The sequence below is a fragment of the Salvelinus sp. IW2-2015 genome, linkage group LG26, assembly GCF_002910315.2.
Source record: "Salvelinus sp. IW2-2015 linkage group LG26, ASM291031v2, whole genome shotgun sequence".
NCBI lineage: Eukaryota > Metazoa > Chordata > Actinopteri > Salmoniformes > Salmonidae > Salvelinus > Salvelinus sp. IW2-2015.
Genome location: NC_036866.1, coordinates 40,726,748 through 40,748,242, shown reverse-complemented (window position 1 = coordinate 40,748,242; position 21,495 = coordinate 40,726,748). Strand labels below are relative to the sequence as shown.

The window sequence follows — 21,495 nt, the reverse complement described above, 5'->3', positions numbered from 1 at the left end:
GCCTGGGCTGCAGCTTGCGTCTGGCCTTCTCTCTGGTTGCCTCCTTCCCCAGGGACGGGTAGTGGTTCAGGGGACACCACGTCACCATCACCGGGCTGCTAGCCCCGGGACTGGGGCTTTTGGCTGACATGGCTAAAGCGCCTCAGCTCAGGGTGATCCAGGTCCAGGGTGATCCAGTCTTCCTTTGATAAAGTATGAGTCCGGTAGCAGACAGACGCTGAAGACTGATAGTTAGGTGCTTCTGTTCTGATCATCACACAGAGGTATGAGTAAACACATGTTCTGATTCCTATCACAGCCCAGAGCCCGGCCGCRACGGAATATGAGCTGATAGCTTGGCAGAAGGCAGAAGAGAAGGCGGGGAACAGATCTGGAGGGTTTCCATCAGACAGAGGGGCTGGTGTTGGGGCATGTGGCAGGCTGGCTGATTCCTCCACTATCAGGCTGTACAGTCTGTCAGGTCCTAGTGCAGGTATGTCTTACAGGGCTGGTAAGGCCAGGGGCTCAGGCCATACTCTAGCAGCCTAACCCGAGTTCTCTTACAAGGAACTACAGCCTTCATACTCCACCCAAGCTCCCACAGCTGCTCTAACCTGCTTTGTTGTGAAATCTCTGTTTGTGAGATCACATAACCAGTGTGGATGCGGGCCCGAGGATGTACCATTTCATTAGGCTGTTACTGATGCTGTTTCTGCTGCAGGGCTGTCATGTTTGTTTACATTCAGAGAGCAGATAATGGGGCTGAACGCCTGCTTCCCCTCTCAGACCATTACCCAGTGTCATGTTCAATGTGCTGTAGGACGCCACGCAAAGGTAAACAAAAACACCATGCGCAATGCTGGAACTCTTTGACTTGTAGGTATTTTAAATTCTGGTAACACGCAACACTAGGACGAATCCATTCCAATGACCACAACCAAGGCATTATATACAGTTAGCAGGGTTGGGGTCAATTCACAACGTACACTGAAACACCAATTCCAATTCTCTTCCATGCTTTTCAATGAGYAAAATGTGGAATTGGAATTTGGTTTACTTTATGAATTGACTGAAATTTAAATGGAACTGACCCCAACCCGGACAGTTAGTACCAGCGGAACCATGATGCCACAGTGCTTAGCATAGTAACCATTTGCCATCAAACTTACATTAGCACTCAGCTGAGTGGTCAAACCAGATACCTTCTCCTGGGAAGCGTCCAATTCTCTCCGCAGCTTACGAATCTGAGAACAGAAAAACAAGATAATGCTTATCTACAGGAAACATAATATTAGGATATAGAGTATGTAGTACCCAAATAACTTGCTGGCTCATAAACAGTTATGATGTTACAGTCCCAAAGGGAATCAATGGTGGCACATTGTTTGTGTGAAAGTAAAGTTGTTCTTACCTCCGACTGAGATTTCTCCTCCGGCTATGAAAAAGAGGAGAAGAGAAGAGAGGTTAATGCAGGTCACAGTATGCCTGGGATAAGACAGCAAGACAGACAATCTGAACATATTCAGTTTCCACCTAAGGCTACAAGGATTCACACAAGCAGTTAATTAGCAATGCAACTCAGCAGTCAAGTCAGGCACATTGAGATGGTCCCTCTTCACTTTCACCCATATAGCTCACCGAGGGCTGGTTTCCCAGACACAAATGAACCCTAGTCCTGAACTAAAAAGCATGCTCAATGAAGAACCTCAATTAAAATATATATWTTTTTTAGCCCGGGACTAGGCTTAATCTTTGTCTGGGAAACCAGCCCTAAGTATATTAACATTCGTACTATGTGTTTGGACAGTGCATCAAACATGAATCAAAGTGTCGCTCACCATGGAGTGGGCAGAGGAAGTGCTGGACACTAGAGACAGAGAGGAGCCGTGGACTGGAGAGAAACAAAAAACAACTCATTCATCTGGTGACATCAATCATGGATAATGGCTTCATGCAAGCAGTGGTTCATCTCCCCCTGACGACTTTGGAAACAGCAACATGCATAAACAGGTCCCCTGGGTGAACATTTACAACAGAGGTGCTGCTCTAGGTGTGTGTGTGTGTGTGTGTGTGTGTGTATGACCGCGTGTGTATGTGTGAGCGCGTGCGTGGCACTGTTATGTTACTGGAACTAGTTTACTTTGTAGCCTATCCTTTAATTGTGCTGATATGGTTTGACATCCACACATCCGCCCCGATATCTAACTGCCTGACTACACTCACATAATCACATGTCCAAGCTTAAAATCGCCCTGGTGAGACATACAGTATGACACATTCACACTTTAGCAGCAGTCATCAGCCTATACATCATCATTACGCTTTAGTGAGTGCTGTTACTACACTAACACAGCCTCGCTATATGAGCTGTCTCTCTCTTCATTAATCATAATGGAATAGAACCACAACATCACCGCAGGACTAAAATGACAGCAGGGGGATGTGCCAAACTTAAAGGGCCAATGRAGCCATTTATATCTCAATATCAAATCATTTCTGGGTAACGATGAAGCACCTTACTGTGATTGTTTTCAATTAAAATAGTCAAAAAGAAACAAAAATAGCTTCTTAGCAAAGAGCAATTTCGCAAGCAAGAATTTTGCTAGAACTGTCTGGGGGTGGTCTGAGTAGGTGCGGAAAAACGGAAAACTAGCTGTTATTGGAAGAGAGGTTTGGAACTCTTTCTTATTGGTCTATTAAGTATACTGAACAAAAATATAAATGCAACAACTTCAAAGATTTGACTGAGTTACAGTTCATAAGGAAATCAGTCAATTGAAATGAATTCATTAGGCCCTAATCTATGGATTTCACATGACTCGGCAGGGGTGCAGCCATGGGTGGGACTGTGAAGGCATAGGCCCACCCACTTAGCAGCCAGGCCCACCCACTGGGGAGCCAGGCCCAGCCACTGGGGAGCCAGGCCCACCCACTTGGCAGCCAGGCCCACCCACTGGGGAGCCAGGCCCAGCCAGTCAGAATGAGTTTTTCTCCATAAAAGGGTTTTTTACATACATAAACACTCCATTTCTGGGATCTTTTATTTCAGCTCATGAAACATGGGATCAACACTTTGCATGTTGCGTTTATATTTTTGTTCAGTATAATTTACTGCCTGGTGATGTTACCAGACAGGCCAAAACAGGCTGTAATTTCAGGCGGTCTTTTCAAACAGCTCTTAAACTAAAAGGGCATTATCATTTTCACAATTTCCCAGTATTTCTCCAATCTCATAGTGTGGAAATGTGTGTGTATATAATATATATATATATATATATATATTTATATATAACACAGAGAAATCACGTTTTTGCCTGCACTGGGCCTTTAACTAAATGCTTAGCTGCTTATCAAGCCTTTGTACAATTATTTAGAGCCCTGAGTGTGTTCTCCAATGTCCCAGAGTCCACTGAAGCGTGTGGATGTATGGTGGGGTAAAATAATTCCATAACAGTATGGATTTCCAGGCACTGGTGTCAAAACCAAAGGCAGGTCTTATAGGACTACAAGCTCAAGGAAACCCATGAAGAGTTACGGGGGTCAGCTAGTTACAGATAGTGACATTTAGCCCAGGTATACACTTAGTTGCCAGTTTATTAGGTACACCRATATAGTACCGGGTCACATCCCTCTTTGCCTACAGAACAGGGGCGTGGAAACATWGCTCACTTGGTATCAWGGGACCTAWRYTGTGCCAGYAAAACATTRCCTACACCATTACACCACKACCACCAGCCTGTACAGTTGACACCAGGCAGGATGGGGCCATGGACTCATGCTGCTTACGCCAAATCCTGACTTTGCGGACGCAACAGGAACCGGGATTCGTCGGACCAGGCAATGTTTTTCCATTCTCAACTGTCCAGTGTTGGTGATCGCTTGCCCACAGTAGCCACTTCTTGTTGTTGTAGCCGATAGGAGTGGAACCCGGTGTGGTCGTCTGCTGCAATAGCRCYTCRYTGACAAGGACAGACAAGTTTTGCGTTCCAAGATTCCGTTCTGCACACCACTGTTGTACTGCGCTGTTATTTACCTGTTATTTTACCTGCACACCTGTTAGCTTGCACAATTCTTGCCATTCRCCTTTGACCTCTCCTCAACGAGCTGCTTTCACCCACAGGACTACCGCTGACCAGATGTTTTTTGTTTGTCGCACCATTCTCGGTAAACCCTAGACACTGTCGTACGTGAAAAGCACAGGAGGCAATCCGTTTCTGAGATACTGGAACTGGCGAGCCCGGCACCGACAATCTTACCAGGCTCAAAGTCACTTAGGTCACTCGTTTTGCCCCTTCTAACGTTCAATCAAACAGTAACTGAATGCTTCGATGCCTGTCTGCCTGCTTTATATAGCAAGCCGCGGCCGCGTGACTCACTGTCTGTAGGTGCGAACCATTATTTACGTGAACAGGGTGGTGTACCTAATAAACTGTATATCATTGCAGTAGGCCTATACAGTGCCTTCGGGAAAGTATTCAGACCCCTTGACTTTTTCCACATTTTGCTATGTTACAGCCTTATTCTAAAATTGATTAAATTACAAAGAAATCCTCAGCAATCTACACACAATACCCCATAATTCATTTTTGCTAATTTATTACAAATAAAGAACAGAAATACGTTATTTACATAAATATAAAGACCCTTTGCTATGAAACTCGAAATTGCTCAGGTGCATCCTGTTTCCATTGATCATCCTTGACGTTTACTCCCGCTCCTCGGCGCTCGACGTCGCTAGTTGTCTAATCATTACGCACACCTGCCACCATTGTTACGCGCACCTGCACCTCATGACACTCCCCTGGACTCTATTACCTTCCTGATTACCTCCCCTATATCTGTCACTCCCCTTGGTTCTTTTCTGAGGCATWATTGACTCTGTTTCTGTCTGTACACTTTTCGTGTTTCTTGTTTTGTACTAGGTTATTTATATTATGAAATTTGCACTCCCTGTACTTGCTTCCCAACTCCCAGCTTACACGTTATAGAATAATGCCTCCCCAAGGGGAAGCAGCAACAGGGATTATATATATATTTTTTTACTGGGGACGTCGGCTCCAAGTGCCGCTGACGAAGGAACCGAGGATGCCTCAGCTGGCTCGTCAGGCTTCCATCCCTCAGCTAGCTCTACAGGTTCTCAAGCCTTGGTTGGCTCGCCAGGCTCCCCATGCCTCGGCCGGCTCGCCAGGCTCCCGCGCCTCGGCCGGCCCGCCAGGCTCCCGCGCCTCGGCCGGCCCGCCAGACTCCCGCGCCTCGGCCGGCCCGCCAGGCTCCCGCGCATTCACTATACTTGCTTCCTGACTCCCAGCGTACACGTTACACTTGAGATGTTTCTACAACTTGATTGGAGTCCACCTGTGGTAAATTCAATTGATTGGACATGATTTGGAAACCTGTCTATATACCTGTACCTGTCTATATAAGGTCCCACAGTTGACAGTGCATGTTAGAGCAAAAAATAAACCATGAGGTCAAAGGAATTGTCCATAGAGCTCCGAGACAGGATTGTGTCGAGGCACAGATCTGGGGAAGGGTATCAAATCATTCCTGCAGCATTGAAGGTACCCAAGAACACAGTGGCCTCCATCATTCTTAAATGGAATAAGTTTGGAACCACCCAGACTCTTCCTTGAGCAGGCCACCCAGCAAAACAAGAACCTGATGGTCACTCTGACAGAGCTCCAGAGTTCCTCTGTGGAGATGGGTGAACCTTCCAGAAGGACAACCATCTCTGCAGCACTCCACCAATCAGGCCTTTATGGTAAAGCAGCCAGACGGAAGCCACTCCTCAGTAAAAGGCACATGACAGCCCACTTGGAGTTTTCCAAAAGGCACCTAAAGACTCTCAGACCATGAGAAACAAGATTRTRTGGTCTGATGAAACCAAGATTCAACTCTTTGGCCTGAATGCCAAGCGTCACATCTGGAGGAAACCTGGCACCATCCCTACGGTGAAGCATGGTTCTGGCAGCATCATGCTGTGGGGGTGTTTTTCAGCGGCAGGGACTGGGAGACTAGTCAGGATCGAGGCAAAGATGAACGAAGAGATCCTTGATGAAAACCTGCTCCAGAGTGCACAGGACCTCAGACTGGGGTGAAGGTTCACCTTCCAARAGGACAATGACCCTAAGCATACAGCCAAGACAACGCAGGAGTGGCTTCATGACAAGCCTCAATGTCTTTGAGTGGCCTAGCCAGAGCGCGGACTTGAACCCAATCGAACAATGAGGGCCTTCTACACCTTCAGAGAAGGGCTAAGGATTTATATAYCAATTCTAATAATTGTTATATAGTTTTTGTTGGAATGGGTTAACAATTAAGTGAAAAAAATATCCAATCAGGATTTTTCTTTAGTGGTCTCGGGAAGAAATTACGAGTACTCACTGTCCTAGAACGAGTCAAGACAGAGTACAAATGCATCAGACTCCGAGACAAGACCGAGACGCTCAAAATGTGGTCTCGAGACAGGACTCGAGACCTACAACTTTGATATGTATACTGTCACTGGAGCAGGGATTTTCCCATGTTTACTCTATAATCTGTGATCTAAAGTCGAAAAGTAGACATTGGGGTGCCGTCAAACAGGGCCTTGTGCTCCTGTCAGGAGGCTGGTGTTGAGTCAGATGTCTGTCTGCGATGGGGGGAGGAGAGGAGATACTGATCAGCCTTTCTCCTCCTCCTCCTCCTCCTCCTCACCCTGGCCTGCATGCCACAACACCAGCCAAGAACCTGGCACCATAGAGGGATCAGCTAAAATGAGAGCCTCAGGACAAGCACAAACCACAAGAGCAACAAGCCATTCAGAGCCAAAGAAGTGCAGTCAATCATCAAACCTCAGTCTATGTACATTTCGCAAATCGAAACAAAGTGCTTCTTTCTATTTCCCAATTCAACTGTAGATGTGTGGAAAATCAACGCAGGTTCCAAATGACACTGGCACACTAAATGTAATGAATGATTTCACTGGTGATTTATTAAGTGGTTGGTGGAACAAGCATGTCGATTCAATAAATATTCATTTTGTAAGAAAAATATGAATCTTTCACTAGCGTCCTTCCTGTAAAGAATGAAAGCTTTCAAAAGATTATCTTAGTTAAGCAAAAGCTTGATTTTCTAAGGGAGTTATAATCCATTCAGAAGTAAAATGATAGTTCACACATGCATGTGGAGTGTCAAAACAACCCTCTTAAAAAAAACTTGAATAAACAAAAATGACTTGACCAGTATTTCTCTGAGGCCATGTGTGAGAGCAGATACTGTAGGTAGAAGAGTGTGTCAGTCTGTCTTACCCTCCTCTAGTCCATCCCTGAAGGACCCAGAGCTGCTCATGGTGCGACTCTTCTCCTCCAGAGACATGGACGAGTTCCTCAGGCGTTCACTGTACGGGTCATACGGCCCTTCCTGATTGGCCAGGCCGCTGCGGAGGTTGGCCAGGTTGATCTGTGCAGCTGTGGTAGGGCTGCCTGCTGGGACACATCCGTTACATAACACAGGTCAAAGGTTATCTTAAAAAACAGACATGGGCAGAGGGCATTGATCAGACATCTTTGCTTGCTGTCTGTTACTCTTCACTCAAAGTGGAAAGTAAGAGTGAAATACAACATTTCAGTGATAATGCCAGAGCTGTGCAAATATATCCTCCAAACACCGGCTTCGAGGGCATTATCACTTTTGTACAACGGGTTACCAACATATTCAAATAATGATTGGCATATTTTCATTAAAAACTTTATTTTAACGAATTTATTCATACTATTTCATGCCGACACAAATCTAGGGTTGCTACCCAAGCCGGCTGGTCATTCGTTCTATCGGTTCGGTTGCTAGAGACTCGGCGACCCAGTCGTTCAGTCTTTTTGCTCTGTATCTATTCGTTCATTCTAAATGTTCCATTGCCATACTGGGTGGCAATGTTCTTATCCCTTGCTTGCTAGCTAGCCAACTAATGCTAACTTACAGTTTCGTCAAAAAGTGCAGCAAGAATAACAGCAAAGTAGCCGCATTTGTTTAAGKTGTTTTCTKGTGACATTTATTTGGATACATCGATAACAATGAGCTAATGAGGTGCGATTTTCGCTTGGCATAGAAAATGTGCTCACTCATCAGGACACTGTTGTTGTTCAGAGGAACTAGCCAACAACACAGCTAACACAATCACTTCAAACTGAAGCTGGAAAGACTGCAAACTAGCTGCACTTCATTTAGTTTGACCTTTTTTCAATTTACATTTCTTTGTATATATCCATAAAAATGATGCCAGCTGATTCATGATTTAGACTGGCTGAGAAACGCAGCCTGTCTGTCTGTCTGTCTGTCTCATCCCGACTCCTGACACGTTCATTACTATGGGACAGCTGGAGATCGAATTTGAATATTGAAACAATGTTGCAAACATTGGAGAGACAGACAGCAAGGTTTATACAAATCTCAGCTGTTGAAAACGAAATGTTAGTCTAAAAGAAATGTGAGATAATGTCTAGATGATTTTTATAGAGGAGATCATGTTTATAAATTGCTTGGCTGGGCTGAAGATACAGTGGATTGCGCAGTCAGATGGAACAGAGTAAATAGGCATTTTAACATCGTAGATTTAGCCCGGTGGCAACTTGTAGAATTGACACCGGCTGGAATGCGGTTTAACCAATCAGCATTCAGGATTAGAGAAACCCGTTGTATAAAATAGATAAAATCACTACTACTTGTCCTTACATCACCACAAATATCACTGTAGTCTCTTGAAAGAGACGAAACTTTAAGCCAGCATGCACACAATATTTAGTTCTGGGTGCAGAGATGACTATCACTGCTCCTGCAATGATCATCATAGCGATGAGTAGAGAGGGTTGAGGCTACACCTACCAAGCTGGGAGAAGTTGAAGCGGGCTCCGGAGGGCGAGGTGAGGCTGGAAGCGGGGGAGAAGGGGGAGCTGCCGGCAGACTCCTGAAGACCTCCTGCAGAGTGGGAACGCAGCCAGTCCCGGGGGTCGTCATGACTACGCAGCTGGGGCAGGTGGCCGTACCTTGAGAGAGATGGGAGACGCTGAAAAGCCACCTCACATCCACAGCTATGGGTGAACGTCGCAAGTCACTAGCTGCACAGGTCTAATGACCTAGGTTGTTGATGGACAGGGAGGCACATGGATAACGTCAAGGCTGTCTGATAACGTGCATCTAGTACAATCACAAATCACAGGTGGAAGTTGCACGTCGTCAATGTACCTTCATGAAAACAATACTTAATTGCTTGTTTTTTTCGCAATGTATCTATTTTTTTTCCTGAGTAAATATCTAATGGAAATGGTGATTTACAGAGAAGTATTTTGGGAGTTCTGCCATTGTTAAAGTAAAAGAAAACTGGTGTAATATACATCTAATCACAGGGCCAATTCCTGTGTTGGTGCGGGTAAGTGTGTTGTCATTCTGAACATATAYAGACAGATAACTGATCTCTTATCTATAGAAGCATCACAGCTGCTGTGTCCTATATGCTTTGATGTACATCTCAAGATTAGTCCTCAGACTGCAGGCCTGCCGTTCCTAGGTCAGCCAGCAGATGGCGCTATGCATGCTGTGAAAGAGGTGCAGGCAGCGAAAACATCCAACGGTCACTTCACTTCACAACACAGTACACCACACACAGGCAGCTGTTTCACTATCAAGCAAGCCTAGCTCCATATAGACACATTTACCTGTCCTGTTTCCGGGGTAAAGTGTTTCTGCTGAATTTGGGACTAGCTGAGGGAGAGGAGAGGGGGCTAAGACTAGGGGGTAGGGAGAAGGGGGTTAGGAGGTAGGGGTAGACAAAACAGAGAGAGGAGCAGCACCAAGAGAAGGGGAAAACAGAGAGATCATCAGTCATGATAGAATCCATGCTTTCATCCCACCAACACCTGCTAGGAGTCAGTCTCCTATCATCTCCTTTATCATCAATATGGCCAGTCAAACACTTCTGTTAACCCTCATGCACACAACAGTTTAAAGGTCGAGTTACAAAGGGAGGAAAAGGGAGGGGAGCTTGTAGTAGATATTAAAACACATAGCCACACCTGGCCGTTCCGGAACCCCCCCCCCCCCTGCTCCTACCTTTCTGAGATTCCCGTTTTGATGCCGTTGTTCCTGACGCAGGCTGGCAGTGTGTCGTGACCATGGCCGTGGTGTCCGTGGCCACCGCTGCCCAGGGACACGTCGATGGACTCGCTGCTGGTGGCAAGGCTGCTGAGGGAGGGGTAGCCGGGGCTCAGYGTGTCCCTGCTCAGGGTGCTGCTCCAGGCCAGGCTGTGGGAGGGGGTGGACAGGGTCGAGCCGGGGCTGGAAGCCAGGGGGGAGAGGGAGTGGGCCTCCACACCCAGACGACCTCCACCCCCATACAGAGGGCTACTGCCCCCGCTACTGMCCGAGGGGGAGTCCAGAGCGCCGCCCTGCTGGCCAGAGTTGGCGTGGAGGTTGGAGATGACGGTGGAGTTCTTCATGTTCTCTGCYGTGGTGACTGGGGCCTGCTGCTTGCCCTGCTTGCCTCCGAACAGTCTGGACGGCACGGGAGAGGGGTGACAGGAGAATTATATGCCGTGCATGGGTTTTAAGTAGAGAATTGTTGAAGGAATTTGTGATGAAAATGCTGGTTAATGCAAAGAGAAGTGAAACAAATACATATCATAACGTTGCCACGGGAACACAATACCTACTTCATGGTATAACCACATAATCGCAAGAAAAATACATCTCTCTCTCTCTGATTCCCCGGTCCGTTTTGGGCGTCCGTGTGAACAGCTATCATACATCTTCTACCGTGGCTTTTAATCAACAGGTCATTTATATTAATTAAAGCAGGATGCAAAGCGTGTGCCACAGACACCATATTAGTTTTGACAACGTTAAATCAACAAGGGTTAAATGAGAAGTGAGACTCTCAGACCACTGAGGGAGAACAGCTGCTCTCTTTTCTCATTACCTCATCAGGCGATTAGTCAGATAAGTCCAAGCACCAGCACCATCAGTTAAAGCAACACCAGGCGGCCCCTGGGTTCGAGCTCCTGGGTTCGAGCTAGAGAAAACACTGGCCCCTCAGTCTGGGCTCTGTCACCCTGCTTTTAATGAGCAGTGATAGGCCATTATTTCACAGGTCACAAGGGAAGAGAGGCCCTCTAGCTGCCTAGTGATAACACAAGTKTTTTGGTTCATGGGCAAAAAACATAATGAAACCCTGATAAGGGCTCTCTAAATGTTCTTTAATGTTACTATAATGCTGATATGATGATTATCTCAGCTCAAATCTGTTTGCACTGTGCCTGAATACGTCACCCCTTGAAACACAAGCAGGATGGTGTGGTAGTGCTTTCAGGGCTGGAGGAAGGAACTATCAGACTCARCGACTGTTAGTGTAAGACAGCCCCTGATATATGGGGGTAGGTGTACTTTAAGTAGACTGTAGTATGGAGGTGGTGGGCTCACCTGCGCAGAGTAGGGGAGGAGATGTCTGGGTACTTTCCCCCTGGCTGCCTGGCTCCCTGAGGAGGCAGAGTTGCTGAGCCCTGGGCCATGGGATTGGCTTCAGAGGACACCCCCTTCTCCTTGTCTGTCTGGTTAGATCCCGAGCCAGGCAGGGGGATGCCACCGGCGCTGGGCTTGGGGACTTGGCTGCGGCTTTTGGGGCCGTGGTGRGTGTTGGACCTGGAGCTGAGGTTGGACTCGATGCTGGTGCTGGAGGAGCGGTTGGCGCTGCGAACCCCGCCAGAGGCTCTGCTGGGCCGGGGGAGGCTGCGGTACTGCAGGGTGGAGTGGGAGCTCACAGGCAGGTAGCCATCATCCACACTGGCCTGGCGACCAAGACCCCGACCCCCGTGGAGCTGCACTGATTTGGGGATCTTCCCCAGGGTGGCAGAGCCACTGGTGATGGTGACTCCGCTGGCTGTCACCATGGTCATACCTCCTCCTGCGTGCTTCTTGAAGCCAAACGTGTTGGTGGTGGGGGTGCGGCTGGAGCTGGAGGTGGAGGGGGGCTTCTTGGCTTCGTCTCCACTGCTGCGGCCCGTGTCTGATGGGGAGCGCTGCATGCTGCTGTTGGCCCGGGGCGAGAGATGATGCTGGCCCTTCTCAGACACCTTGGTGTCGTCCGTTTTACCTGTGGGTGGAGACATGACACAGTCTGTCAACCATGGACCAAGCACATTCACTCAGCAGTGCAGTTATACAGTAGCATCAGACATCCTGCTGAGTTCCAACATGTTTCAACTCAAAGGCCTCTCTATCTACCACTTCAATATAAAAAGGTAAGAGATCACCAAGTCTTCAGAACGGTTCTCCGGAGAGTGGTTCCATCACCTGGCAACCTGAGCCCTGATCTCACCAGATAAAACCTCTCTGTGGTTGACTGCTGTCTGCCTTTTCACATGCTCCAGGAACCCATGCAGTTCAGACTGACAGAGCACAATACATAGACAGTGTGGCTGTTGGGACTGCAGACAGAGACAACATGGCTCTACTCTGTATGTAACGTACCTGTCCCATGGGTCTTCAGCGTGCCGCAGACTGGCGTGACAGGTGCCTTGGTCCTGGGCGAGGTCACGCCCACCTGGGCACTCAGGCCTCGCCTCCAGGAGCCCGTGTGGGCCATGGAAGGCGTTTTGCGGTCCGAGGAGCTCCTGCCCGACTCGTCCGACATGTCTGAGGGGCGGCGGCACCACTTGGAGCCCGATTCCATTTTGAACCCGCTGTCCGAGCTCCCGTCTGACCTCTTGATCTCGTCGCTGCCGGACCACACAGAGTTCTGCTCGACGGCTGAGTGCTTCTCCGCGTCCGTCTGGAGCTGGGGGGGAAACCAAACATAAAACATCTGTTACTTCTGTTTATTCAAGTGGTGTAGATACTATATAATAACATGTGAATCATCTCACAAGGAGAGCAAGCAGAAAGAAAAGCAATGATCTACTATATTATCTCCCCTCATAAGCTCACCCTTATGCTATCATTCCAGTTAAACAACTCCACATGCCCCTATTACTGTGAATGCTTTAACATTCTCATCAACAAACAGCACCCGTTAAAAACACAGTCAAGACCAGGGTGCTTTTTTAGTAGCAATGCGTATTCCCCGCCCACCTGAGGATCTGTCTTTTTTTCAGTCATCTATCTCCTGTGTTTGAGGGTTGCAAAATCCACTTGTCACTTCAATCTTGCTGAGACTAAGTTATTATTTTTTTTAAATGTAAAAAAATGTATTTCACCTTTATTTAACCAGGTAGGCCAGTTGAGAACAAGTTCTCATTTACAACTGCGACCTGGCCAAGATAAAGCAAAGCAGTGCGACAAAAACAACCACACAGAGTTACACATGGGATAAACAAACTTACAGTCAATAACACAATAGAAAAACCTATGTACAGTGTGTGCAAATGTAGTAAGATTAGGGCTGTAGGGCAATATATAGGCCATAGAGGCAAAATAACTACAATTTAGCATGAACACATTGACACATAAGATGTGCAGATGATGATGTGCAAGTAGAGATACTCGAGGTGCAAAAAGCAACAACAAAAAATCATAACAATATGGGGATGAGGTAGTTGGGTGTGCTATTTACAGATGGGCTCTGTACAGGTACAGTTATCGGTAAGCTGCTCTGACAGCTGATGCTTAAAGTTAGAGAGGGAGATATAAGTCTCCAGCTTCAGTGATTTTTGCAATTCGTTCCAGTCATTGGCAGCAGAGAACTGGAAGGAAAGGTGGCCAAAGCAGGTGTTGGCTTTGGGGATGACCAGTGAGATATACCTGCTGGAGTGTGTGCTACGGGTGGGTGTTGCTATGGTGACCAGTGAGCTGAGATAAGGCGGGGATTTACCTAGCAAAGACTTATAGATGACCTGGAACCAGTGGGTTTGGCGCCGAATATGTAGCGAGGGCCAGCCAACGAGAGCGTACAGGTCGCAGTGGTGGGTAGTATATGGGGCTTTGGTGACAAAACTACATCCAATTTGCTGAGTAGAGTGTTGGAGGCTATTTTGTAAATGACATCGCCGAAGTCAAGGAACGGTGGATAGTCAGTTTTACGAGAGTATGTTTGGCAGCATGTTTGGCAGAGTGAAGGAGGCTTTGTTACGAAATAGGAGCCGATTCTAGATTTAATTTTGGATTGGAGATGCTTAATGTGAGTCTGGAAGGAGAGTTTACAGTCTAACCATACACCTAGGTATTTGTAGTTGTCCACATATTCTAAGTCAGAACCGTCCAGCGTAGTGATTCTAGTCGGGTGGGCGGGTGCGGGCAGCAATCGGTTGAAGAGCATGCATTTAGTTTTAATAACATTTTAAAGCAGTTGGAGGCCACGGAATGAGTGTTGTATGGCATTGAAGCTTGTTTGGGGGTTTGTTAACACAGTGTTCAAAGGAGGGCCAGATGTATACAGAATGGTGTCATCTGCGTAGAGGTGTATCAGAGAATCACCAGCAGCAAGAGCAACATCATTGATATATACAGAGAAAAGAGTTGGCCCGAGAATTGAACCCTGTGGCACCCCCGTAGAGACTGCCAGAGGTCCGGACAACAGGCCCTCCGATTTGACACACTGAACTCTATCTGAGAAGTAGTTGGTGAACCAGGCGAGGCAGTCATTTGAGAAATAAGAATTAAGTAGTGGACTACAATGGAGGCCTACAAATCCTGACAAGACCTGAAGTGATTACCACAGGAAATCAGCAAAGACGGCTCTTTCATGCTTCACGAATCAACATTACCGCCTTGAAATAAAAAAAAGTGGAGACTGGAGAGTGAGGCGGGCGAACAGGACCATTACTTTGGCCCTACAAATAAACAATGTGTTGGAGCAGTATAGTGTGTTTTCCCAGCTCTCACCGAGCTTACTTAAGTCCCGGTTATAACACGTCATTGTTTAAATAGCTACTGAAAATACTAATAAAAATGGATTACCAGGGAAAGAATTTTAATGCCCTTGTTCTTTATCAGCATGAATCTGAAACACTTATCTCTAGGCCTATACCTGCAATAATAAATCCAAACTGTATTCTACAGAGCAGCAGAAAAATGCAACACAAAGCAATTCTATACAAGGCAATAGTTACAGAGAAAATGGGAGAGATTTTGTGATTGAGTGTTGGCTTGAAGAGCTGGTTTTGGGGCTGGACTTCAATCATCTGTTGATGTTTAAGTCACTCGTTGGCACGGGAGGATGCAGAGAAACTCTTAATGGTAGAAGACATGAAAACTAAAGCTGCCGTCTCTCCTCTCGTCTACCAGTGGTTTTTTTATGACTGGAAATAACCTTGCTGCAGTCTTCTACACTGTAAAAAAAGATATTTTGTTTTTACGTTAACTTACTGGCAGCCAGTTACCTGTACTTTACTGTAAAAAAAAATTACAGTATGTCACCGTATATTCCAAAGATTCTTTGGTTTAACACTATATTAGTGTCTCACTCTCTATATTAGTGTCTCACTGCTAAACCAAAGTTTCTTTGGATTTTATGGTAACATACTGTACCTTTTTTTTTTACAGTCACTAACAGGTAACTGGCTGCCAATAAGTTACCGTAAAAACAACTGGATTATTWTTTACAGTGCACAATATCACAACCATGCCAACTGCTTTATTCCTGAGAAAACTCATTCACTGCTGTTCTCGTGATGTTCCATTGAAAAGAGACTGTCTCTATAGGAGCAATATGTGGTTAACTTTGGAAAAAACATGAACTGCTTGGAAAGGCTACAGACTTCTGTCACACAGACTTCAACATAAGCAATGTAGACAGACATAACCCACTGGGCACAAACTGGTTGAATCAATGTAATTTGTCAACATATTGTGATGTGGAATCTAGGTGTAAAATACATTGGATTTAAAAAAAAAGTCTGCAGCTGTTGTTTTGAGGGTGAAATTTCAACCACAGGATTATGTAATCATGGTAACAAATGTCAACGTAGACAAATCTTGTGTAAAATATTCCTTTAAAACAACAWCAATTCTTCAATGTTATATCCAATATCAGAAAAAAACTATAGGCTGGGCAGTACCTCCTACTGGAGAGTTGACCTATCAACAGCTACCCTTTGGTCTCCCATCCAGGGTTTTAACCAATCCCAGCCATGCTATGATACAGTATTTGTCACTGAGTATTGCCAATGTGCTATCGTGAGAATGATTGTTGATTGCGCTCCACTTAAAAACTAAATAGATTCACTGTTGCTATCYCAGTCATTCCAAACAGTAGATTTAACAGAGCAAATGAAATGTGACCATACTTTATCACTCCTATATAGTCAATGYTGCTATTTAGGCCTGTATAACATTTACAAAGTCATCAACAGCTATTGTTTCAATTCAACCCAGAATTCAACTAAAAATAGACAACACAATAGGCCTAGGGTTTCAAGCTCTGGTTGATTACAAATGTAATGATGATATTTAGTGATTTTGAAATGTGTTTGGTTGTCAACGCAACCAAATATCAACATTTAAAGGAGATCAATCTTCTGCTTGGATAGTTCAATCTGTGCCACTGACAGTCTGGCTTTAATAACATGTTGTCTACAAATTAATRATTGATATGTTGGATTCACGTCTGCATCTCAACCACAAATCTAAGTTAAAYAATAGGAACTGAATCAAATCATACTTTGATTAAAGTGCATTTAAAGTTTGATTTGATTTAGTCCTATTCTTTAATAAATACAAGTTGGAGAATAGGATTAAGCCTGTGGCTAAGATGGAACTACCCAAGCAGTCGATAAAGCTCCTTTAAATTTGGATGTTTTTGTGTTGTCAACCAAACACAATTCAATATTACTTTCAAAGTAAATAGCCTAAAGTTAAGGCTATCTTACAAACTAATGTCACAGTATTTATTCAACCTTAAAATAAGTAGCAGATCCATGGCCACATTTTGAGGTTACTGTAACTATACATTTATTCTTATATAATTATATAAAGTCTGCATGTTCAAGATAGCATGCATAGGTCATCGCAGGTCTGTGTAGATATTCACAATAGCTGTAATAATCTCTGCAGAATCTCAAATAGCATTGATCACTTGCACCATGTACTTCTAATCAGGGAAGGCATTATGGGCGGGCCCTAGGGGGTCTGGCACGCCCTACCGTTCCTCCTTGACTGTCCTAAATAAAACATTGAAATATGAATAATTGATTTGACCGACAGGCAGAACGACACATCAATCTCATATAAAGCATCCGTGCGAGAAAAAGAGGCCCTCTGTCTCAGTACGTGTAGCCCATTTATCTGATGCTGTCTGAACAAGAGTATGGCATGTCGTACTCTTTTTGTCCAGACAGCATCAGATAAATGGTTCACATACAGTGAGACAGAGGGGCGCTGTTTCGCTCACTCGGATGCTTTCTCCAGTGAGATAGTTTCAGCCACTAGCGAGTTGAACAGGGATGTAGTGCTGCCGGAGGCGTAGTAAACAAATATTTCTGGAATATCAATTCTGATACATTTTAAATAAATTATTTAATTGCTACAAAAATCCATGAAAACGATAGAATGACAAACTAAATAAATATGTAGGTTGTAGCAGCCTATAGGTAGGTAAATGGTGCTTTCTTCCCGACCTCTCAATTCAATTCAATTCAATTCAATGGCCTTTATTGGCATGGGAAACATATGTTAACATTGCCAAAACAAGTGAAGTAGATAATATACAAAAGTGAAATAAACAATAAAAATGAACAGTAAACATTACACTCATTACACAAGTTCCAAAAGAATAAAGACATTACAAATGTCATATTATGTATATATACAGTGTTGTAACGATGTGCAAATGGTTAAAGTACAAAAGGGAAAATAAATAAACATAAATATGGGTTGTATTTACAATGGTATTTGTTCTTCACTGGTTTCCCTTTTCTTGTGGCAGCAGGTTACAAATCTTGCTGCTGTGATGGAACACTGTGGTATTTCACCCAGTAGATAATGTATGGGAGTTTATCAAAATCGGGTTAGTTTTCGAATTCTTTGTGGATCTGTGTAATCTGAGGGAAATATGTGTCTCTAATATGGTCATACATTTGGCAGGTTAGGAAGTGCAGCTCAGTTTCCACCTCATTTTGTGGGCAGTGTGCACATAGCCTGTCTTATCTTGAGAGCCAGGTCTGCCTACGGCGGCCTTTCTCAATAGTAAGGCTATGCTCACTGAGTCTGTACATAGTCAAAGCTTTCCTTAAATTTGGGTCAGTCACAGTGGTCAGGTATTCTGCCACTGTGTACTCTCTGTTTAGGGCCAAATAGAATCCAAGAACAGCCACAGACTGAAAACACGACCAGGGGGGTGATAAAACGTCTGTCCTCAAAACAGTTTGTTACGGACTTGGGGTTCATGTACGACGCATTTGAGCTCGTCCTACTGTCCGYGTGTTAAGCTTACAGAAAAGTACTAACTCTATTGCGCATGCAGGCAAACTGATCCACCGCGTGAACCGTATCAGCCCACCAACGAGGTCTAGCATCCAAATTCACTGCGTGTCCGCCTTGATGTTCATAAAACTCCACGGTCSCCCTCTTAAGCAGTGGGACCCAAAACGATATGTGACCAACCCGGTTAGGGAGTTGACCAACTTGTTTTTCTCTGTAAGCTTAGCACTCGGACAGTAGGGCGAGTTCAAGTGCGTCGTCCAGCACCACATTTTAAAGGGRGCTCAAATTGCTTAAATGAACCCTTATCAAGTTCTGCTGCCTACACCTACTCATCACATATTAGTATTATTAGTATTGCTATTACAAATAAAAAGACTATCACTTCTCACAATGGTGCTCGTTTAGTAAAGTTAGATCCAAGCTGAATCATTGCCTCACAAAATCACATCATGATTTTACATAACAGAACAGAATATAATAGCATGTTCTGTGCAGTAGTAGTAGGTGTATAATATGTTACACCAAAAACACCTCAGTCATTTCTTATCTAGAGCTGAATAGTCAAAAATGTTTCCTCATGCGGCCAAAACTCAACAGCACACAGGACCCAAGTGGTAAATATAAAGATCCAGTCCATTTTAAAAATTGGAGGCCCAATACACTTCAGCGTTGTGATGGAAAAATTCTAGTAAAATGCATAGAACACAGAATTAAAAAGCTATTGCCGCATATTATTCATCCTAATCAGACAGGTTTTTTACATGGACAAAAATGTGGAGATAATATAAGGCAAGTACTGGAAACAATAGAACACTATGAGAAATCTGGGAAACCAGGCCTGGTTTTCATAGCTGACTTTGAAAAGGCTTTTGATAAAGTACGACTGGAATTTATARATAAATGCCTGGAATATTTCAATTGTGGAGAATCTCTTATACAATTGGTTAAAGTTATGTATAGTAACCCTATGTGTAAAATATTAAATAATGACTACTTCTCAGAAAGTATTAAACTGTCAAGAGGAGTAAAACAAGGTTGTCCACTATCAGCATTTCTATTTATTATGGCCATCGAAATGTTAGCTATTAAAATCACATCCAACAATAATATCCAAGGGCTTAGATATCCAGGGCTTAAAAACAAAGGTGTCATTGTAAGCTGATGATTCATGTTCTTTTAAATCCACAATTTGGATCCCTCCACAGCCTCAGAAGATCTAGATACTTTTTCCAACCTCTCTGGATTACAACCAAATGATGATAAATTTACTATGTTACGTATTGGATCACAAAAAAATACAACTTTTACATTATCGTGTAGTTTACCAATGAAATGGTCTGACGGTGAAGTGGACATACTCGGTATTCATATCCCGAAATAAAAAAACGATCTCATTACAATACCTTTTAACAGAACATTAGCAAAAATAGATAAGATCTTGCTACAGTGGAAAGGAAAATACCTGTCTATTTGTMGAAAAATCCCCTTGCTTAACTCTTTTGTCATATCTCAGTTGACCTTTTTGCTTATGGCCTTGCCTACACCTAGTGAACAGTTTTTTAAATTATATGAGCAAAAGATATTCKATTTTATTTGATACGGCAAGCCAGACAAAATTAAACAGGCCTATTTTATATAATGAATATGAATTCGGTGGGCAGAAATGATTAAATATTAAAGCATTATACCTCTCACTAAAGGCTTCAGTCATACAACAGTTATACTTAAATCTGAACTGGTTCTCTAGAAGATTAGTAAGAATATCTCACCCCATGTTCAAGAATGGCCTTTTTCCCTTTATTCAGATTACAAACTCTCACTTGAAAATGAAATCATCTCCAAAATATCGCTATTTTTAAAACAAGCCATAGATAGTTGGTTGCAATTTCAGTTGAATCCTCCAGAAATGAAAGAACAAATATTATGGTTAAACTCAAATAGACTAAATTATATAAACGGTATAATCTATAAATTATATCACAAATAGGACTGGTGGAGTTATGTCACACATGCAGCTAACAAAAATATATGGAAATGTCTACTCTACTRAAAATTGCAACTAACTAATTGCAGAATTACTGCAAAAATGGAAGAGGCAAGTGGAAGGGGGAGAAAGTAAGGAACTTGTCTGTTGGCCCTGCATTGAAGACCAAAATTGGTTCAATAAAATTGTGATAAATAAAAAAGTATGCCAGTTTCATTTAAGGACCAAAAACTTGACAGCTGTACCATATAGATTACAAAATAGTTGGGAAGAGATTATCGATGTGGCAATTCCATGGCACGTGGTTAATAAACTGATACAGAAAACGACACTGGATTGAGTTTTTTTTATTTAAATTATTATAAAAATTCTTGCAACCAATAGAACATTATATATATGGGGGATACAACCATCCCAGCTCTGGAGATTTTGCTGTGAAGAGACAGACTCATTAGATCATTTGTTTTGGTACTGTCCATATGTAGCTTGTTTTTGGTCGCAGGTTCAGGAATGACTGAAGAATTGCAKCAGTTACTAGGAGCTAACTCTGCAAATAGCACTGCTGGGTGATTTAAAAAGTCATAGTCAATTGATCAATAKTATATTAATACTCTTAGCAAAAAAATMTATCTTTATTTTACAATATGTAAAATCTATGAAAATAGAAAGGTTTAGAACTTTTGTGAAACATCACAGCACAGTTGAAAAATCTATGGCAAATACAAATAAAACCTTATGGAGCTGAAGGATGGGACTAAAAACAAACAAAAGATAACTATTGTAAAATATACTGTGTCTGTGAAATGTATATAGTATGTATAAGCTGGAAGTAAAAGKCAAAGTTTMTTTGTCCATTAGTTTACWCCAATTAGGGGAGGGGTGGTAGGGTTAGGGGGACATAATAAAGGAAAATATATTCACAAAAAATATATATGGGGATTGGAAATGATGCAGACAATTACATTGATGGAAGCCACAATCTATCTGCAATATTAAAGCTGATCTAACCCCTATATATACAAAATAAATATATTTTWAAAAAGGTAGGCGCGTGGATGAGAAAACCAGTCAGTATCTGGTGTGACCACCATTTGCCTCATGCAGCACGACACATCCTAATGTTGATCAGGCTGTTGATTTTTGCCTGTAGA

The 21,495-nt window shown here is 43.7% G+C and overlaps 1 protein-coding gene across 4 annotated transcripts in view; it reads right to left on the bottom strand.

The window, feature by feature from the left end:
* LOC111952924 (neuron navigator 2) overlaps positions 1-21,495 on the bottom strand; it is a 118,338-nt gene that overhangs the window by 33,921 nt on the left and 62,922 nt on the right. For 2 of the 4 annotated variants that reach the window (XM_023971941.2, XM_023971944.2), the window contains exons 13-20: positions 12,475-12,781; positions 11,428-12,097; positions 10,063-10,503; positions 8,839-8,999; positions 7,269-7,445; positions 1,818-1,870; positions 1,391-1,414; positions 1,149-1,223 (exon numbers count right to left, since the gene is read on the bottom strand). In XM_023971941.2, coding sequence (XP_023827709.1) covers positions 1,149-1,223; positions 1,391-1,414; positions 1,818-1,870; positions 7,269-7,445; positions 8,839-8,999; positions 10,063-10,503; positions 11,428-12,097; positions 12,475-12,781 — 1,908 coding nt within the window. The remainder of the gene's footprint in view (positions 1-1,148; positions 1,224-1,390; positions 1,415-1,817; positions 1,871-7,268; positions 7,446-8,838; positions 9,000-10,062; positions 10,504-11,427; positions 12,098-12,474; positions 12,782-21,495) is intronic. The other 2 variants (XM_023971943.2, XM_023971946.2) reach the window with 1 other exon arrangement.